Here is an 18,081-nt window from a genome sequence, read left to right as displayed (position 1 = left end):
GGCTAAGAATGCAAACTCAAGTTACAGTGGCAAAAGGTCTGTCCTGGCACTAGGCTGAAAATCTTCATATAATAAAGATCCTGGGTAAGAAAATGGCGTATGACCTGTTCTGGCCCATGTAATGATATCTTAATACCTTTCAGTGTGTCTTCTCATCTTAGTAGAAGATGAGAAGCCTGAGGCACTCTTCTACAATGATTAAGTGGGTATGAAAGCGAAGTGTTTGAAGAAATAATCTTGTTATGCCATAATGCAGAAGTGTCAGTCTTCAAATGGCCCTGCTTGTTGCCCATTTTTTAATGAGCTTGGTGCTATGTTTTTCAGTGATACTATGATCCAAGTATCAGACATGCAGTATCAAATCATATATGTTCCCATGTCCTCTGTCACCATTTCTCCACCTGCACTGCAGGATCAAAGCAATTCAGAAGACTTGTTCTTCAAAGACCTCTACAGTCTTCTGAAGAAGAGGAAATGGCAACATCTTGCATGAGCTGTGCAATGATTTATAGTCCATAGAAGCGTAAGCCATAACAAATTTGCTAGCTTTTAAGAAACTGCAAGACTTTTCCTGTTTTTCTGAACTTCCCATGCTTTTCAGCTTTGTGGTAGCACCTCTCTATAAGACAGATCAATGTCTGTATCCTTTTCTTTTGGATAAGGGCTGAATCAGTGGTGATGACTTGCTAAGGATGTTGGTTCATGATGAAGGTGTTCCCAGCTTAACCATTAGACTGCAAACTGCTTATTACATTATAGCAAACATACTATGTGACAGTGAAATGTAGTAGACAGGGTAGTAAACTAGGACTCTGGAGACCTGGATTCAAATCCCTGCTTGGCCATGGAAACTCAGTGGTGTGTGTGTATAAATGGTAAAAACACTCCTTACATATCTCACATACCTTAAAAACGATGACAGGATTGCTTGCTGTAAATTGGATGTCATTTAATGGCACTTAACAAACACACTGTATGTCGCCTAGCTTTACTAAAGGAATGAATATCTATTATTATCTTGTTAGATACCTGATGCTCTCCTATACTACCTGACTGAATAGTTGGAATCAATCTACTGCATTGTCAAGTTTATATCTGCTAGTGACTTGCTCTGTCAGTGTTGTGCTTTATGTTCACAGAGCTTAAGTGCTGTTGTGACATTAAAGCTAAAGCAATCACTTTGCAAAATTGTTTCCTGCACAGTGATGCTGTCCTCATTGCTGATTTGGCACCATGATTTATCACCTAATCCATTTTATGAATTAGATGTGCAAATCCTGGCTAGGTCTAGCTTTTATCATTAAGTAAAGTGGGTCTTGTGTTTTTAATCAGTTACTTACTGAAAGAACAGAATAATTGAAAATTTTAGGAATTCCATATGCTGTCACATTAATAGTGGCAGGAAAAACTGAGCCGTTATCTTTTTTTTTTCTTTTCCCCTTTTGGAGGTGGTCAGGATCTCTAGCTTCCCTAATTTTATAGCAACCAAAAATCAATCAAGATAATGAAAAGAGGGTATGTGAACGGAAGAGCTGATCCTGCAGCAGCAGGAAGCCACTGAAGAAAGCAAAAGCTGCAGATGCTCTCAACTGTTTATTAAAGAATTTGGTGTCAAAGGTGTTTGGACCTATTAGGATCAGAGGCAAAAAAAAAACCCCTACAGAAAGCTGTCTTTCATAAAGCAAATAAATGTTTGCTACCAAACGTTAGACAGATTCCACCCACGGTGTTGGAAATGAACATAGGCCAGGACATTGTATGAATTACTGCTGGTTCCTTTCTGTGTTTCTAGGAGAAGGCATCAACGCAAATTGCAAGTTGGCAGGGCATTTTGATAATGACGAAACTTCCAAAATGTTATACTGGTTGTGCAGAGTGCTGATTGGTTCATCATTGTGACAGTTGTAACATTTGCCTATTGGAGCGTCTAGTTTCAATCAGCATGCCCATATCTAAGATGGCATTGAATCCCCAGCTAGTACAAAGCTAGCTTCACTCTTCCTCCTGCTTCCCTATGCAAGAAGCTGGCACTTGCAGATATTGGCTGAATCTTAAGACTGGAGCTTAGCCAATGCATACAAGCACTTGCTGAGAGTACAGCCACATTCATTCCTTTTTCCTCCATTCTGAGTGGAGAAGGTGGATGAAGAGCAATGCCAGTCACACATTCAGCTGAAACTTCAAGCTCCTGTTGAATGCCAGCCTAGGATTTCTGGCTCTTGCAAATGCTGTCTGAGTGCCAGGCTGGCTTTCCACACCCCTTTCCCTTCTCATTTGGGAGGGCAAACAGTTTAAGAGCTACTCACTGTGATCTCAGATCAAGGAGATATTCTTTTGCACACTGCTCACATTCCCAGTGGGCATATGGAAGTATACTACTTGGCCTGTTCATGAAATTTACAGAGCCATCCGGTGAATTTATTACTCTGTGTGTGTGTGTGTGTGCGTGTGTGCGTGCGTGTGCGTGTGCGTGTGCGTGTGTGTGTGTGTGTGTGTGTGTGTGTAAAGTAAGAGGTGTTAAAAACATTTAGAAAGCAAAGCAAACAAATCAATAAGTTTTTCAAAATAACTTGGGGGTGTGTGAAAACATAATACTTTCCCTAGAGAATAAGACAGGTATAGCACCTGCCTCAAAAAGCATATACTGAAAAAAAGAAACAAAATCAGAAAACCGATTTTTGAAAATTTGAAATTGATACGTGTTTTAAAAGTTACACAAAATGGCAACTTCCAAAATGTTAATCAAAAAAGTAACTATTTTCCTTAAACTTCAGGAGCCACATCCAACCTCTGAGTGTTAGTTTACCATTCCTGATCTTATTATTCTGATTCAATAATAAATGTAGAACTCATTATTACTATTACTGTACAATTAAAGCTTGTGGTAGGCTGGCTCTATCTTCAAGTCATGCTGACATACATAGATACTGTATACTGTATAGATGATGTCTTCTTTTCAGGTCGTTTTAATTTGCATTTTGCTTTGTTTCAGGAGGTTGGCAGCATCATTGGAAAGGTCAGTGACCCGCTTTCTCCAAGCTACATTTGTCTGAGTCAATTTGATTCATTCAATATTTTTCTACAAACTCACTAATTAATGGAAGTTAATATATACTATCTGTCTCTTTAATAGAAAGGAGAAACTGTTAAGAAGATGAGGGAAGAGGTAAGAGATAACATTTTGAACAATTCTGGCATACATTTGAGGAATGTTTGAAGTTGTTACATATATTAAAATAAATCAATTTAGCTTAAAGGTGCCAGAAGGTCTGATTTGTCTTGTTTTGTTCTTGTTAGTTTATCTATGGACTGCTGGTGGTGGGGACCCAGCTTTTATCCATGAAACAATCCTGCCACCAAGTGGCAAAAAAAGAACTGAGTGCCAAAGGGTTTAAGCACCACCATAAAAAGAGTAGCATTTTAGATTTACACAAGAGAAACCCTCAGTTAAAATCCCCTGCTCAGCAATAAATCTCACTGGGTAATTCTCATTTAGCGTGACTTACATTAAAAAGCTGTGAGGATAAAGTGAAATAATTCCATGCACACACTGGGGTTGGGAAAGTGTAGGACATTAACGTGGCAAATAAATGTCAGAGAACTTAACACAGGACTACTTTTAAATAAAAGCAATTATTTCTTTAAATGGTTTTCCCTGATTTCTGAATCTTCTGAAATTTTTCCTAAAATACAGTATATATATTCACCTAGCCGATAAATCTGTGCCTGGGTTGCAACTATTCTGATTGAATATAGCAGCTCAAGTAATCATATTTTCTTCCATATATTCAAAAGAAAAGCCTTGCTCATAAAAAAAACCAGATGCATGGGAACAAGGGTCTAGTCCAGCTGTCTCCCTCACACTAGTTTTCTTTGTACAAGGACTGGATTGGATTTTGTATGGAGCAGCCTTCTATTATGTGAATGTTTTTCCACATGCTGAACTATTTCAGCCTAGTTTGTTGTTAGAATAGCTCCCTTATGGTTCATGCTGTGTTGGAGCATAATACTTAACTATATTTCATCAAAGGGACTTAATTCCAAATATGAATACTTTGGAATTGCAGTTTTAGCATCATGATCTCCTCAAATAAAATGCTACACAAACTACAAAAGGGAAAATTCAGCTAATATTACCGGGAACATTAGTTTTTATTATTTCCTGCAATCTAAGAGATTACTTTAGTTATGAAAGTTTATTGCTTCTCCTACTTTTCATCTGGCAATATGTTTTAAGCTGTAGCATTAACTTATTTATTAGTCATATTATACATTTCTATTTTCCCCTCACAAGGAAAAATCCTTCTATATAAGATGCTAAAATAGCATAACATCAGCATTTAGTTTATTTCCCAGAGCACAAAATCATTCTTCATCTCATGTAGACTGCATTCCTGCTGAATCACACTGCAAGGATGGCACTACACATCCTTGGCAAAGAAGAGTTTCCTGAAGGACAGTAGAAATGCTACTCTTAGGCACATCAGCACAAACATCTTCATACGGCTTTGTATCATTTTCATCTGTAGACAACTTTGCTTTTGATTCAGTAAATTAGAAAAAGAAGGTTATTTCCAAATGCAGTGTTTCTACAAATGAGCCAGCCAGTGGTTCATACCTGCATTTATTCTTCTCCTTCCCTTTTCTCATCCATGTGAAGAAACAAATAAGCTTCTGCTTCTAGATTGGAGCAGACCAAGGCAGATGCATTCTATTTGCCCTCCATCATCACTTCTTTCACCCTCCTACATATGGAGGGTGACAAGTCTGAATAGGGACAGCATTATCATCTTTGGGGGCTCTCATTACGAATCAGGACACTCCATTCATGTGGAGAATGTGCAGCTAAAGATCTCCATTTTAAACTCTTTGTCTTCTGTGTGCAAGAAGACAACAAAATGGTGTGTGTGGGTGTGTGTGGGTGTGTGTGAGAGAGGGAGGGAGGGAGGGAGGGAGGGAGAGAGAGAAGGATGGTGGGGGGGTGCTTACACATACGTAAGAACTACTGAAGATAGCTCTAGTTTGTGATGCCCAGATGCAGCTCTAGCCATAGTTTGCCATCAAAGCAAAATTACAAACCAGAAAATTGCTGCTGGTGATGCAGCTTGTACAATGCAATGATATTTCCTGCACCCTGGAAAACCAAACAAAGCCTTTAATCAGTGGCAATTTGCTGCTGCTGCCATCGTAACTATTGTGCACACAGGGCTGCACAATAAATGCAGGTATTCAGAGTACACATTGAATCCACTTATAGTGGTGTTGATCTCAAACACACCACATGAATTCCAAGATTTTTGGAGATTTTAGGGCTCTTAAAAACAGCATCTACTACATCTTAAGGGGCTGCACGTAGAAGAGTGTATGAGTGGACCTCAAACCTCTGTGCTTACCCAGTAACACCTTGAGCACAACAAATATGCACATTTGTTTGGATTCAGCTTCAATGTGAATGCAATTATCCTTCAGCTTTTGTACTTTTCTAGATTTTCTATTGTTCTGTGAGATGAAACTAAAGAAAACAGCTAATAAAAAATTAATCCTATTACAGAAAGTTGCATAGAAAAAGACATATAGTAAGGGGAAATTCTAGCAATCAAACCCCATGGGTACAGGGCAAAGTCCCAACAAAAATGCATACAAATTTTCATGTATTCATATTTCCATGCAAGGCTTCAAAAAAAATCTCAAACTGATGCAAAAATTGTAGAGAATGAAAATGTGCTTGAAAAAAAATGTGAACAATATTACAGAAAACAGAGTCCTTCATCCCTATTAAACATAACATGGCACTCTTTGGATCATAGCCACATTATTTAATTTGTAGCTCTTCGGAGGGACAGCATTGATTGTTCTCATCTCCATTTCATGCCATTAACAAATTAGCCTCCATTGTGTACATTACAGCTGCGAATCATTTTCAAGGAGAATGAAATGAAAAAAGAATCACTCTTGATTTCAGCAATGCGGTTGCTGCATCTCTTAGTTAACATTGCTTCTTCAGTGTGTGTGTGTGTGTGTGTGTGTGTGTGTGCGTGTGTGTGTGTGTGTGTGCGTGCGTGCGTGCATGCATGCATGCATGCGTGTACACACACTAAATTTGTGATGTTCAACTTGGTTGCCAAGAGGGCCCTAATTGTTATGAGGTTTGGTAAAGGGCTGGGTGCTTTACAGAAAGGAAGCAAATAAGCATTTTGATAAAGTGCCCATTTTCACAGAGTGGTGCTCGAATCAACATCTCTGAAGGTTCCTGTCCAGAAAGAATTGTGACGATAACAGGCCCAACAGATGCAATTTTCAAGGCTTTTTCTATGATTGCACTAAAATTTGAAGAAGTAAGTAAATGGAAACTCCTAATATATACTCTTTTGTTTTGATATCTTTGTGCTTTTTCTAATAACATAATTTTATTGCCACTAAATAAAATGTTAACGTTGCTTTTTTAATGTGAATGCTCACCTCTGCAATGACAGAAGAAAAATGTTAAGCCCTTTTTGTGCCATTTAATCACTTATTTTCATTCTGACGTTCCTTGTGGGAATCAGTGTAGTCGGTGTGGTGGATGAATGATAAAAGAAACAAGCTACTTGGCTATGCTGCAGATCCTGTTTTAATTCAAACAGAAAGGAATAACTCATTTACTTCTAATGTGGGTATAGCACATGACAGAATTAAGAAATCAAAGTTTTTCTTTCTAAACATTGCATTGCTGTTTATGAGCAAAGAGAAAGAATAAAATACGAAACATACTGCCTGGAGAATTTTTAGAACTGTAGTCTTAAAACAAAAATCTGCTCATGTCTATACACCAAAGAATTGCAGAAGAAGATCAGTCTGTGCTTTATAGACTGCAGCAAATCCTTTGACTATGTAGATCATGAACAGTTATGGGTTGCTGTGATAGAAGTGTGTGTGCTGAACACTTCATTGTCCTGATGCATAACTTGTATGATGTACCATTAGACAGAATAGGAAGAGAAAGAATGGTTTCCTGCAGGCAAAAGTGTTAAACAAGGGTGTACTGTATTTCCTTATGTCTTTAAACTATATGGAGAACAGATCATATGAAAAGCTGGACTAGATTCAGATGAAGGAGAAGTGAAAATTGGTGCAAAATACATCGATAATTTAACATATGTAGATGACCTCATCTTAGTGGCAGAAAGCAGCAATGACTTGAAATGACTTTTAATGAAAGTGAAAGAAGAAAATGTCAAAGCAGGACTGTAGCTGAACATTAAGACAATCAACACCATTATAGAAGAACTACACAACTTTAATGTTGGCAGTTAAGAAATTAAGACTAATAAAGATTTTGTATACCTTGGTTGCATAACCCACCCAAATTCAGAGTGCAGCCCAGAAAACAGAAGAAGACTGAGACTCAGAAGAGCAGCAATAAAGGAATTCGAAAAGATTATCAAACGTAAGGATGGGTCACTAGAAATCAAGACCAAGATCATCTTGGTATTTGGTACAAGATCTTGGTACAAGATCCTCTTGTATTTCCAATCACCATGTATGGGTGTGAAAAATAAATAATTTGTTTGAATTATGGTGCTGAAGGAAAACCTTGTAGTTACTCTGGACTGCTGGAAAGCCAAGAAAGTGGAACCTGGAACAAATCAAACCAGAACTATCTCTGGAGGCAAAAATGTTGAAACTGAGGCTGTCCTACTTTGTACACATCACAAGAAGGGAAGATTCTCTGGAAAAGAGAATAATGCTGGAAAAGGTGGAAGTCAGCAGGAAAAGAGGAAGACCAAATACAAGATGGATTGACTCTGTAAAGGAACCACATGTGGCCTTTAGTTTACAGTTCCTGAGCAAGGATATTGAGAAAAGAACATTTTGGAGATTTTCTCATTGGTAGCGTCGCCATAAGTTGGAAGTGACTTGATGGCACATAATAGCAATAACAGCAACAACATCTTCTTGACTGAGTACTTAAGGAGATATAAAGATTAGCCTAAATATAGAAACCTATGGAACTCCATAAAACATAAAACTATTGCAAAATAATTTAAGAGTGGGGTCTCGACCTACAGAATTAATCCATATTGGAACGGGGTCCATAGGTCGAAAAGTCCTCAAGTCAAAAATGCATTTCCCATAGAATTGCATTGAAAACCATTTAATCCGTACCTGGCCCAAGAACCCACACACACACACACACACACACAAAAAATTCATAAAATTTACACTTACCATTCTGAAGCCTTCCAGGTGTCTCCCGTTGCCGCCGTCGCCACTGCCTGAGGCCTCTGAGGGCTTCTCCGCCGCTGCTGGAGGCCTCTCGGGGGTCCCTTGCTACCACCATTGACATTGCCGGAGGCCTCTCGGAGGTCCCCCCCACGCTGACGCAGTTTTTCTCATGGTGGATTGGGCCTACCAGGGGAGGGCTTCCCCCAGTAGGCGCACTCTACTCCCCAGGCTTTCCCAAGGAGTAGACCGGGCCTACTGGGGGAAGCCCTCCCCTGGTAGGCCCGGTCCACTCCCTGGGAAAGCCTGCGTCGGTGTGGGGGGAGAACCTCTGGATGCCTTCCCCGCCACTATGGGAGGCAACTCGGAGCTCTCCCCCGCCACCAATAGTGCCTCCAAAGTACTATCGGTGGTGGTGGGGAACTCCAAGATGCCTCCCATGGCGGCGGGGAAGGCATCCGGAGGTCCCCCGCTGCCACCGCAGCTGCTGGGAACTGAGCCGTGCCGGGCAATCACGGCCATGCTCGGACTCCTGGACCTCCCCCGCCAGGCAAACAAATTAAAATATAGACATGTTTTCAAAAAAATCAAGTCCTGTCAGTTAACCATATGAGTCTTTACATAATTTTTTTTCAACTTTTGAGTAGCTACTGCAAAACTTGTTACTTTATTTACTACCACTTTATAAATGTCAGGCAACAGATAATTTTATTTTGGTGTTTTGGTGGTCAATTCACCACCAAGACTTATGCCAATTGAGTTATGCCAGCATAAAAGCATAGTAGGATTGTGGCCGTTCCTTAAGTGTGAATTGGAATTTTAAGAATTGCTACCTAAAACTTTCTGATTTTGTTGTTACAGGATATCAATACTTCAATGACAAACAGCACAGTAACAAGCAAGCCACCTGTAACATTGAGACTTGTTGTGCCTGCAAGTCAGTGTGGATCCCTTATAGGGAAAGGAGGATCCAAAATCAAAGAAATCAGGGAGGTAAGCCAATTAACCAAGGTATTAACTGCTTACCTGAACCTTGAAAACATACTGGTTTTCAAGGTTCAGGTAAGTTTTATATACAGATGTCTCTGTTGAGGAATGGTGTATGCCATTCAGCCCCCAAGTGGCTGCTTCTCAGAGAGGTTTTCCTGCCATAGCTAATTTTCTTTCTAATAAATCTCAGAATCGCTTGGACACAGTTTAAACACTGTCCACAAATCACCAGTGGAAGGATGGCAGGAGTTTCCTTAGCTGCTAGAATCAAAAAGCAAGCAACAGTGTCAGGATGTTAGTGTGTTCATGTCCCTCAGCACCAGTTACTCATCTCCCATGATACAAGGTACAGTATATGTTTCTTCTATTAGAAGTGTGGTGACTTGACTGCAAGTGATGAAGTCCTAATGGGTCCTCATGAGAAGGAGAGAAGAACAGTAGAGAAAATTTTATTCTATAATCACATTTCTTGATGAAGACTTTGATATTTGTACATTATAGATATTTGTGGCTGGTCTTTGAATAGCAAAGAGACCCCTAATGTAAGCCTAGGGTGGGTTCCCTTTTCCTCCTTTTTCACTTAAATGCTCTTGTTTCCTTCTCTGACTTCCTTATTTCAGCATATCAACTTTGTTTTTACATCTGAACCAGGCAAACATGATTTGTGTTTTGTTTTATTTTATTTTATTTTGATTCTGCCTTTCTCCCCATAGGGAATCCATGGCTGTTCAGAACAGTTGAAGCTATATAGTCATCACAATTTTTAAAATGTCATTTTAAAAACTATACTAAAAATAATTAAACATGCATCAATATTAAAACCACAATTAAAAACATTTTAAAAGCATTAAAAAATAATTTCAATAAATGTAACATTTCTGAGATTCCCACTTATTGTTTAAAAGCCTGCCTGAAAAGAAAGATCTTCACTTGGTTATGGAAGGTGAAGAGGGAGGGGGCAACCTAGGTTTAAAGGGCAGCACATTTCAAAACCTGGGAGCAGCCACTGAGAAGGCCCCTCTCTCATGTACTCACCAAACAAGCCTTGGAAGGTGATGGAAATGAAACAAGGGCCACCTCAGAAGATCTTATAATCCAAGAGGGCTCATGTGGAGTTACACAGATCTTCACATAGCCTGAACCCAAGCTATATAGGGCTTTGAAATGCAGACTGGCAGCCAATGAAGCTGCTGTAGTAACGGAGTTGTGTGTTCCCTGTAACCAATGCCAGTTAGCCATCTGACTGCAGCATTTTGAACCATCTAAAGTTTCTGGACACTCTTCAAATACAATCCCACATAGAAGACATTACAATAATTCAAACAGTGTAACTAAAGCATATCATGGCCAAGCCAGACATCTCAAGGAACAGATGCAGCTGATGCACCAGTTTGAACTGGGCAAATGTGCTCCTTGCCACTGCTGAGACTTGCTTATCGATGCTCAGGGTTAAATCCAGTTATACCCAAGCTACAAAACTGACTCTTCAGAAAGAGTGTAATTCCATCCAATACAGTCTGAATCTCTATCCCCCAATTGACTAATAGTGCCTCTGTCTTGTCTGAATTAAGTTTCATTCTATTTGCCTTCACCTAGTCCATTTGGTTAGCTTGGGTATAATGGCAAATTATAGTTGGACCAAACTGAGAGAATGTCAGAACATGCACTAGGAAGAGAAAGGGGGATGTAAGAATTATGTATAAGAATGGCCTTTATAGAATGGCAGAGATTTTGGGTAAGAAACTTATAGGTGTCATTGTATATTCTAGAAGGCTCTGGGGTTTACTGAGAAACTAACGTGTACAAAGAATTGAGAAATGCAAAATGGAGTTTCAAACTTTCCTCATTCAAATTCTACTTGTGAGCTTTTAGTCGTTTAATTTGTTCACTTTGTTCTATACTGCAGCTGTCACCTCAAGCTGTCACCTTGCATTTTCCAGGAAATACCAAGCCAATACATAGCTTAGTACCCTTTTCTTTTTGTTTAGCAAAATACAAGTTATTACCATTTCCCCAAGAAATGCTCCATGTACAAATCATGATTAACTGAAGTGTGTGGGGGGAGGTTAGTTAACAAAAAAATTAAAATATTTGGGTTTTTTTTTTTTTTTTGAAAAATGCTGGGCTGCAACTGTGATTAAACCAAAACCTACCAACTTGATCTGATGGCTGAAACAGTGTTGTTTAGCATAGTGTGACTTACTATGCTAAGCAACCATGTTGCTTAGCATAGTAAATCACACTAGAGAAGGCCTGTTGAATATCGGTTTGGGATTTGGTAAGACAACATTTCTATAAGTTCCATTGTTTCAAATAGTCCTACTCTAGTTGCAAGTTACTATGCTAATGTAAGAAAAAACAATTTTCTACAACAGCATCTTTTCTTCAGTTTTATTTCTCTGAAAAAAATCTCTACTTCTTCAGGATATTTGCTTGGGAATCAATTCAATTTAATTCAAATGGTAAGAATTTCAGATTAGAGGGTCACTGAAGTAGTAATAAAACTATTTCTTAGATGACACAATTTAAAAGACAGAGACACTGAAACATCCTAATTAAAAGCCAGAAAAATGACCAGAATGGGGTACCATTAACCTACTTAACCCTGTTCAGGTGTTCCATCTGAAAGTGTATAGGGCTCAATGGATAGTGGGAAACAAGATGCACACATAAAGCCTGCCATCCACATCCCCACCTCATGTGGAAATCCACCAGGCCTTTGCATGTCCAGTGTGCAAAACTGCATATAAGTTCATTTGGGCTAAATACCCTTACAGCACTTCCATGACTGACAGCTCATTATTGTGAGATCATAAAGCACCTATGCAGACCTATGTGCTGAACTTGTAAAGATATGGAAGCCTTGAGAGAGGGATGAGGACATGATAGGAGGAGCTTACCTGTGTCTCTATGTCACCATCACCTTTTGAGCCATGCTTTCCATCTGAATGCCTGAACAGGATGCTCGCCACTTCTGCAGTTCCCCCTCTGGCAGTGACCTCATTGCCCCAGGACAGTGAGGGGGAAGAGAGAGATCATGTGTAAGTTATAAGCAAGTGACCATAACTGGGCATCAAAAAGAATATGCAAGTTTGTATTCGCTGGGTCAGGTAAAAAAAGAAGCGTTATGATAGATAAAATATTTCCTGATCACATAATCTACACAACAGAGAAAGCTGTTGTTGCTTTTCGGTAGTTGTTTTATTTTATGCATTCCTGCATATGTTCAGATTACTTTGGAAGGTCTGATTATTTAGGGAGACCCACTTTACACATATTCTATGTGTGGCCTTGATTCTCCACTTTCAAAATTAATAAAGTTTTAATATTTTTATTCCTACTATTCACTCTGTATTCCATTTGGTTACCCCTTTGCTAGTGAACAAGCTGGACTGAAAGGCTGTCCTTCCTCAACAACATCTCTGTTATAGCCCTCACCTGAACTGGGACAATGGGGGCTGCTGGCAGATACCTCTCTAACTCAATGGCCCTATTCAGACATTATCCAGCTTTAGCCAAGATACAAGCGGCGGAGTACCCCCTCGCCTGCTTTCTACACATGGAGTTTGTAAGGTTCTTGTCTGCATGGTGACCCTCCATATGAAATAATGGAACACCTTGCTTTCCACTGTGAAAAGTAATGATATGGAGGGAATGCCAAAGATTCTCTTGCTTACATCTTGGCCAAAGAAAAAGCAACCATTTTCCTGATAGCAGCATCTGCTTAGGAAGAGCAATCCAGCATGCAGGCTGATAGGCAAGCAGACAGATGTCCAAGGAGTTCTCCCTGGCTTTTGACATATTGCTTTAATAGTATTTGATTGCAACATTGTTTAATATGATTATATTTCTCTCTCTATTTTTTTTTCTATGAGCTGCCCCAAAGACAATGTTCTTGAAAGGCAGTTAACAAATGGAATTAAAATAAGCAAATGCATACATAAATGTATGTTTTCTGGCACTTTTTCATCAGCTATTCACTGTAACAATGTCCCCCAGAGAATGTCAAATTAGGCAGCTTTTCCAAAATGCCCCAGTGTAGAAAAGCTAAAAAATGGTGCTTTTCATTTCAGTACAAAACCTAGGACCAACTGATACTTCTCATCTGTAAAATAACAAAGTTTGAACACAGGGAAAAGAGAATGCAGTGTCATTGGCAATCATCCAAAGGCTGGCTTTGTTAAGCCAGCTGTTTCCTCAATCTCCTGGGAGAACACCTGTACTTCGATTGTTCTAACCATATTCCCCTAGAGCAGTGGTTCCCAACCTTGGGCCTCCAGATGTTTCTGGACTATAACTCCCAGAAGCCTTCACCACCACCTCTGCTGGCCAGGATTTCTGAGAGTTGAAGTCCAAGAACATCTGGAGGCCCAAGGTTGGGGACCACTGCTCTAGAGTGAAGAAATCCAGCAACCACAATTAATTCCCCAGAACAGCCACTCTGGAAAGCAGCACCAAGGAGCAGCACCTCTAGGAAACAGGAGAGACCTTTGAGGAGGAAGTAGCCAATTTACCTTTTCCACACCCTTAGGCTTACTGAAGGGCCCCCATCTCATTCTGAGAATATCATAGGATAGCTTCATGTATTTAATCTTTGAACAAAGTGAGGAGAGATAAATGGAGTTAAATATGTAGGCCAACTTTTCAAAATAAAATCTGTTTATATCAAGATAGGGGTCTTCAAATGCTGAAAAATTTCACTGAGACTTAAAAAGTGGTGATAAGGACAGTTATTCTATAATTTTTCCATGGTTATATGCCATGGAATACAAGAGGATCACATTGAGCCATGGTAGACATGTGGATTGAAATACTTTTGTCTGTGTTCTATATCCTAGTGGAGGCCAGGTGTACTTTGGTTTAATTCAGAGAAATAACTTGTAGGTTTTAAGATTCCACAGCTGTTACCACTGAAGTATACTCAATATTTGAGCGATAAGGCTGATTTGTTACAAAACAGTGCCAGTGGTGATGTTTGGTGAAATCTTCTCTCTTGGTGATAACTGAGTGAATAAAGTGAATGATATATTGAAATGAGCATACTGTAGATGTATTCTGGTAATGCTTCTGTTTGTTTTTAAGTCCACAGGGGCACAAGTACAAGTTGCAGGGGACATGCTACCAAACTCCACAGAGCGTGCTGTAACTATATCGGGTACACCTGATGCCATTATTCAGTGTGTAAAGCAAATCTGCGTTGTTATGCTAGAGGTACGACACAGTTCCAGAAATCTGCCAAAAATTCTTACGATAATCATATGACTATAGGCTCTCCTTTGGATTCCAATGCACAGTTTCTTTAAAAAGACTCACATCTGTTAGTCCATACAGTGTACAAATCCCTTGAATTGTGATCACAGGTTCATCGTTATGTCTTCTTAATGATTGTTGCCATTGGTAAATATTGCAGTATGATTGACGTCACAGAATAAAAATTGTTCAGAGCACCACAGGTCTAATGGTGGTCCAGTAAATACAACCCAGGGAGGAGAAAGCTACTTTTTTGGATTAAAGCATTCACAATATCTCAGTCAGCATGGCCATGGGGCTTGCTGGTCATGGGATTTTAGGAACTGTGTTCCCAAAAACTGTTTTTTCCCATCTCTGATACAATGGCATTTTTTCCATGCCAAATCTGTGAAAATCAAAGCACCCAGTAGCTTATGGTTCTGATCTTAAACTCCCTTCTTCTAATACTTCCCTAAGCTTTGAGTGATTTTTATTGTGGCATCTGAAATGGCTCACCATCAGAGACAACAAAGAATCACAACACAGCAGAAACCAACAATGTTTTTCCTCTTCTCAGCCACTAGCTCAGCCCTACTTCCAACAATGATAGCAGGATATTTATTGCAGACCAGAGAGAACCTTGGGCTTGTTTTTTCTGGAAGGATGTTTCAAGAGATTTACAAGTGGTGGTTTATTGGGGAATCATGGTAGTTTTATGCCTTTCTTAATTATTTGATGGAAATTCAGTTGTTTAAAATTATAGAATCCGGATCACCATAAAACCACCAATTGTGTGATTTTTTGTTTGGTTTTGTTATTAAATATCATGAACAATGGTCTCAGACTGGATAAGGACCTAGTCAGATGGTAAAGCATTAAAGCCCTCTTCTAGAGACAAGATATGGAAGCAAGGGCTGGTGTAAGGCAAGCAGGAGAGAATTAAAGAAGAGAGTCTGTGATGAGAATGGGTTGTATAAAATAGTTGCAATGCAGGAGACACACAAATAAAGAAAAGACAAGAATAAAACAGAGTGAGGCCCACAGGCATCTGTTCTTTGAGGGGCCTCCCCACCCCAAAAAAATTACAGCTGGCCCTGTGAATACAAAAATTCTGGGCCAAACTAGACAATAAGTGTACTTCAAGTAGGGGAACATGTCTGCTTATCATAGCATGTGCTTTTCCTCACCTCTCAACTTTTCATTCCATATTTTGTCATTGTTCATTGGAAGATAAACACAGGCTTAGTTAGCAAGTATGCCAAGGTACATGTATCTGAGTATATGATGTTGTGGGAGGACAGGTGGGGAACTGAGTGTAGATAATACACATTTCCTTAATATCTAGTTTGACTGAGATAAGTAGAAATGAGACAAATAATCATGTTTTGAGAGTTAGACTATAACATTTTTGTGACTGACAATATCACTAACATATTGGATATTGTCAAGGATATTGTATACAACCAAATTTAATGTATGTTCACTGTTTTCTTTCAGTTACTTACTGTTTTATATTTTCATCCTCAGTCTCCACCCAAAGGTGCCACTATTCCTTACCGTCCCAAACCTGCCTCTGCACCTATAATATTTGCAGGTGGCCAGGTAAGAACAGACACCCTTTTGGCTTCAGCTGGAAACCACACCGTCTTGGCTCAACCTCAGACAGCGCCTGTTAGTTTTCAACATTTACTACTTTTCTGTCTGGTATAGTACTGATTGTTTTTCTAGCAATATGGATGTTATATATATTTTGTGTGTGTGTGGTTTATACCAGTTCAACCTGAAGTATCCCCCTACTCGGCAGATCCCTTCCACCACCCTCTCTATGTTCCAACAAACTTCTCTTTCCTCAAAGCAGAGTTCCAGTTTGTAACATGTCACATCATATAATTTGGGGGTGGGGAGAGCTGTCCATATGCCGAACTAATCTGGCTGTATGGGTAAGTTGGTCTTTGAAGTGGGCTAGTGGTAATATATTCATGTACCTGAATCACATATTAATTAATCACATATTGACACCTGTTCAGTTGACCAACTTGAAACTTGGCATCGGTGATTTATTTAATGAAGCCTATAACTGTGCCAAATGTCAAACCAATCTGGAAAAATTGGTAGAAATCAACCTTTCTCTTTCAATTCCAGTTTTCAAATAGAAAAAGTAATGTTTTGGACTACAGCTCCCAGAATCCCCAGCTTTTGATTGGTTTGTTTTGGCTGATTTAAGTTCTGAGCAGATTATTTACATTTTCTGTTCAATAGAAATCAATCACAACAACAGCTGTCACAGTCATACTGGGCATGCTCAGTTCTGTTCTGAATCTAGACTTCTGCCAATATTCCAGTGACTTCAGGTGTAATCTACTGGCTAATGCAGTCTTTATGTAGCTGTGTTCCTTTATTTATGAAATGTCACATGATCAGAGTACATATATTAGGACCACTGCATGCAGGAAGGCAGCTGTAGCTCTTTCTATATCCTGAGGTCATTCTGGCCTCTTCTATTTAATTGCCATGCCAAACAATTCTCCTCAGATCTCCTATAGCTGTTCTTCACAGAAACAAATGGATTGTGCACAGAATGGTCCAGAGGGAAGCTACGTTTTCATAAGATAGAATGATGGCTGGTCTATATTATTAGTACCATTGCAGAGCTAAGACTTGTACAGATCCTGACTACTAACAAGCTGTCACTGGTGGGAAATCTTTTTTTAGTCTACAATCCATTCCACCTTAGCTTTGCTTCTGAGGAAAGGGGTGAAGGAGGTGGAATTGCCTTCTGCTGCCTGGTTATGTGGTGGCTATGCACTGGCACAAGCCACACCAATTTGTGGAACATAACTTATATTACATATGCAGAATCTTAGGAAGTAGAGGTCAAGCCCTTGCCCCAGCAGCATAGCTATGCGACTTCTTCATAGGTTCAAGGCTATGACTTGGATAAAGTCTTGGTGCACGGATAGTAAATTGTAACCAAACAAATTAAAGGCATGTTTGTCAAGGCATCCATTTCAGAATTTACCTAGACAGCTGAATTAGAGTAGGCTGCAGTGGGCTAAATAGGTTCACTTAAGATAATATAGAAATCAGTATGCCATTTGGTGTGATTAGAGATGGTGGTATTCTTATACGAATGCTCCCGAACAGGTGGCGATAACGAGGGTCCAGCCCCATGGGGCCAGATGGTCCATTCACAATTCTGCCACTGCCACAACCTCCACGGAGCCATCCAGTGGCTCCAAAGATCACATTCAGTGAGCCACTCTTGGACCTGGGAGAGAGACTTGTCATCCCACCTCCTGCCAGGAGTGGCGAGCCGATCCCCTAAATCCTGCTGCTCTTTAAGCGCTCGGTGGTCCTCCTGGTCAAAAATGAAACTGCATGGACCCGCAGCAGCATCTTCCCTCTCCATCGCAACCAGCAAACAGGAAGGGTGATGCAGGGCTGGCCAACCTTCTTAAAGGCTTGTTCCTGCCCAGCCTGGTCACCCTATATGATGCAGCAAGCACGTGTCTTTCTCTTCTGTCCGGGTAGGCAAAGGAGCCCCACCCATGCAACTTCACACCTCGCAGAGAGGCTCTTGTGGAGCATAACTGTGGTCCTTATCAAGCAGGCTTTCTATCAGTGAATTTTGAGTGTGGGAGGCTGTGGAAAATGTAAGCT

The 18,081-nt window shown here is 39.9% G+C and overlaps 1 protein-coding gene across 34 annotated transcripts in view; it reads left to right on the top strand.

The window, feature by feature from the left end:
• LOC110075381 (poly(rC)-binding protein 3) overlaps positions 1–18,081 on the top strand; it is a 279,989-nt gene that overhangs the window by 240,160 nt on the left and 21,748 nt on the right. For 21 of the 34 annotated variants that reach the window (XM_078377629.1, XM_078377633.1, XM_020786593.3 and 18 more), the window contains 6 exons: positions 2,993–3,016; positions 3,134–3,166; positions 6,219–6,335; positions 9,064–9,195; positions 14,275–14,403; positions 15,949–16,092. In XM_078377629.1, coding sequence (XP_078233755.1) covers positions 2,993–3,016; positions 3,134–3,166; positions 6,219–6,335; positions 9,064–9,195; positions 14,275–14,403; positions 15,949–16,092 — 579 coding nt within the window. Of the gene's footprint in view, positions 1–2,992; positions 3,017–3,133; positions 3,167–6,218; positions 6,336–9,063; positions 9,196–14,274; positions 14,404–15,948; positions 16,126–18,081 lie in introns of all 34 variants that reach the window. The other 13 variants (XM_073003939.2, XM_073003932.2, XM_073003942.2 and 10 more) reach the window with 1 other exon arrangement.

This window comes from Pogona vitticeps, chromosome 6, assembly GCF_051106095.1.
Source record: "Pogona vitticeps strain Pit_001003342236 chromosome 6, PviZW2.1, whole genome shotgun sequence".
Taxonomy (NCBI): Eukaryota; Metazoa; Chordata; class Lepidosauria; order Squamata; family Agamidae; genus Pogona; species Pogona vitticeps.
The sequence above is the reverse complement of the archived record's forward strand: the minus strand, read 5'-3'. Positions and strand labels throughout refer to the sequence as shown.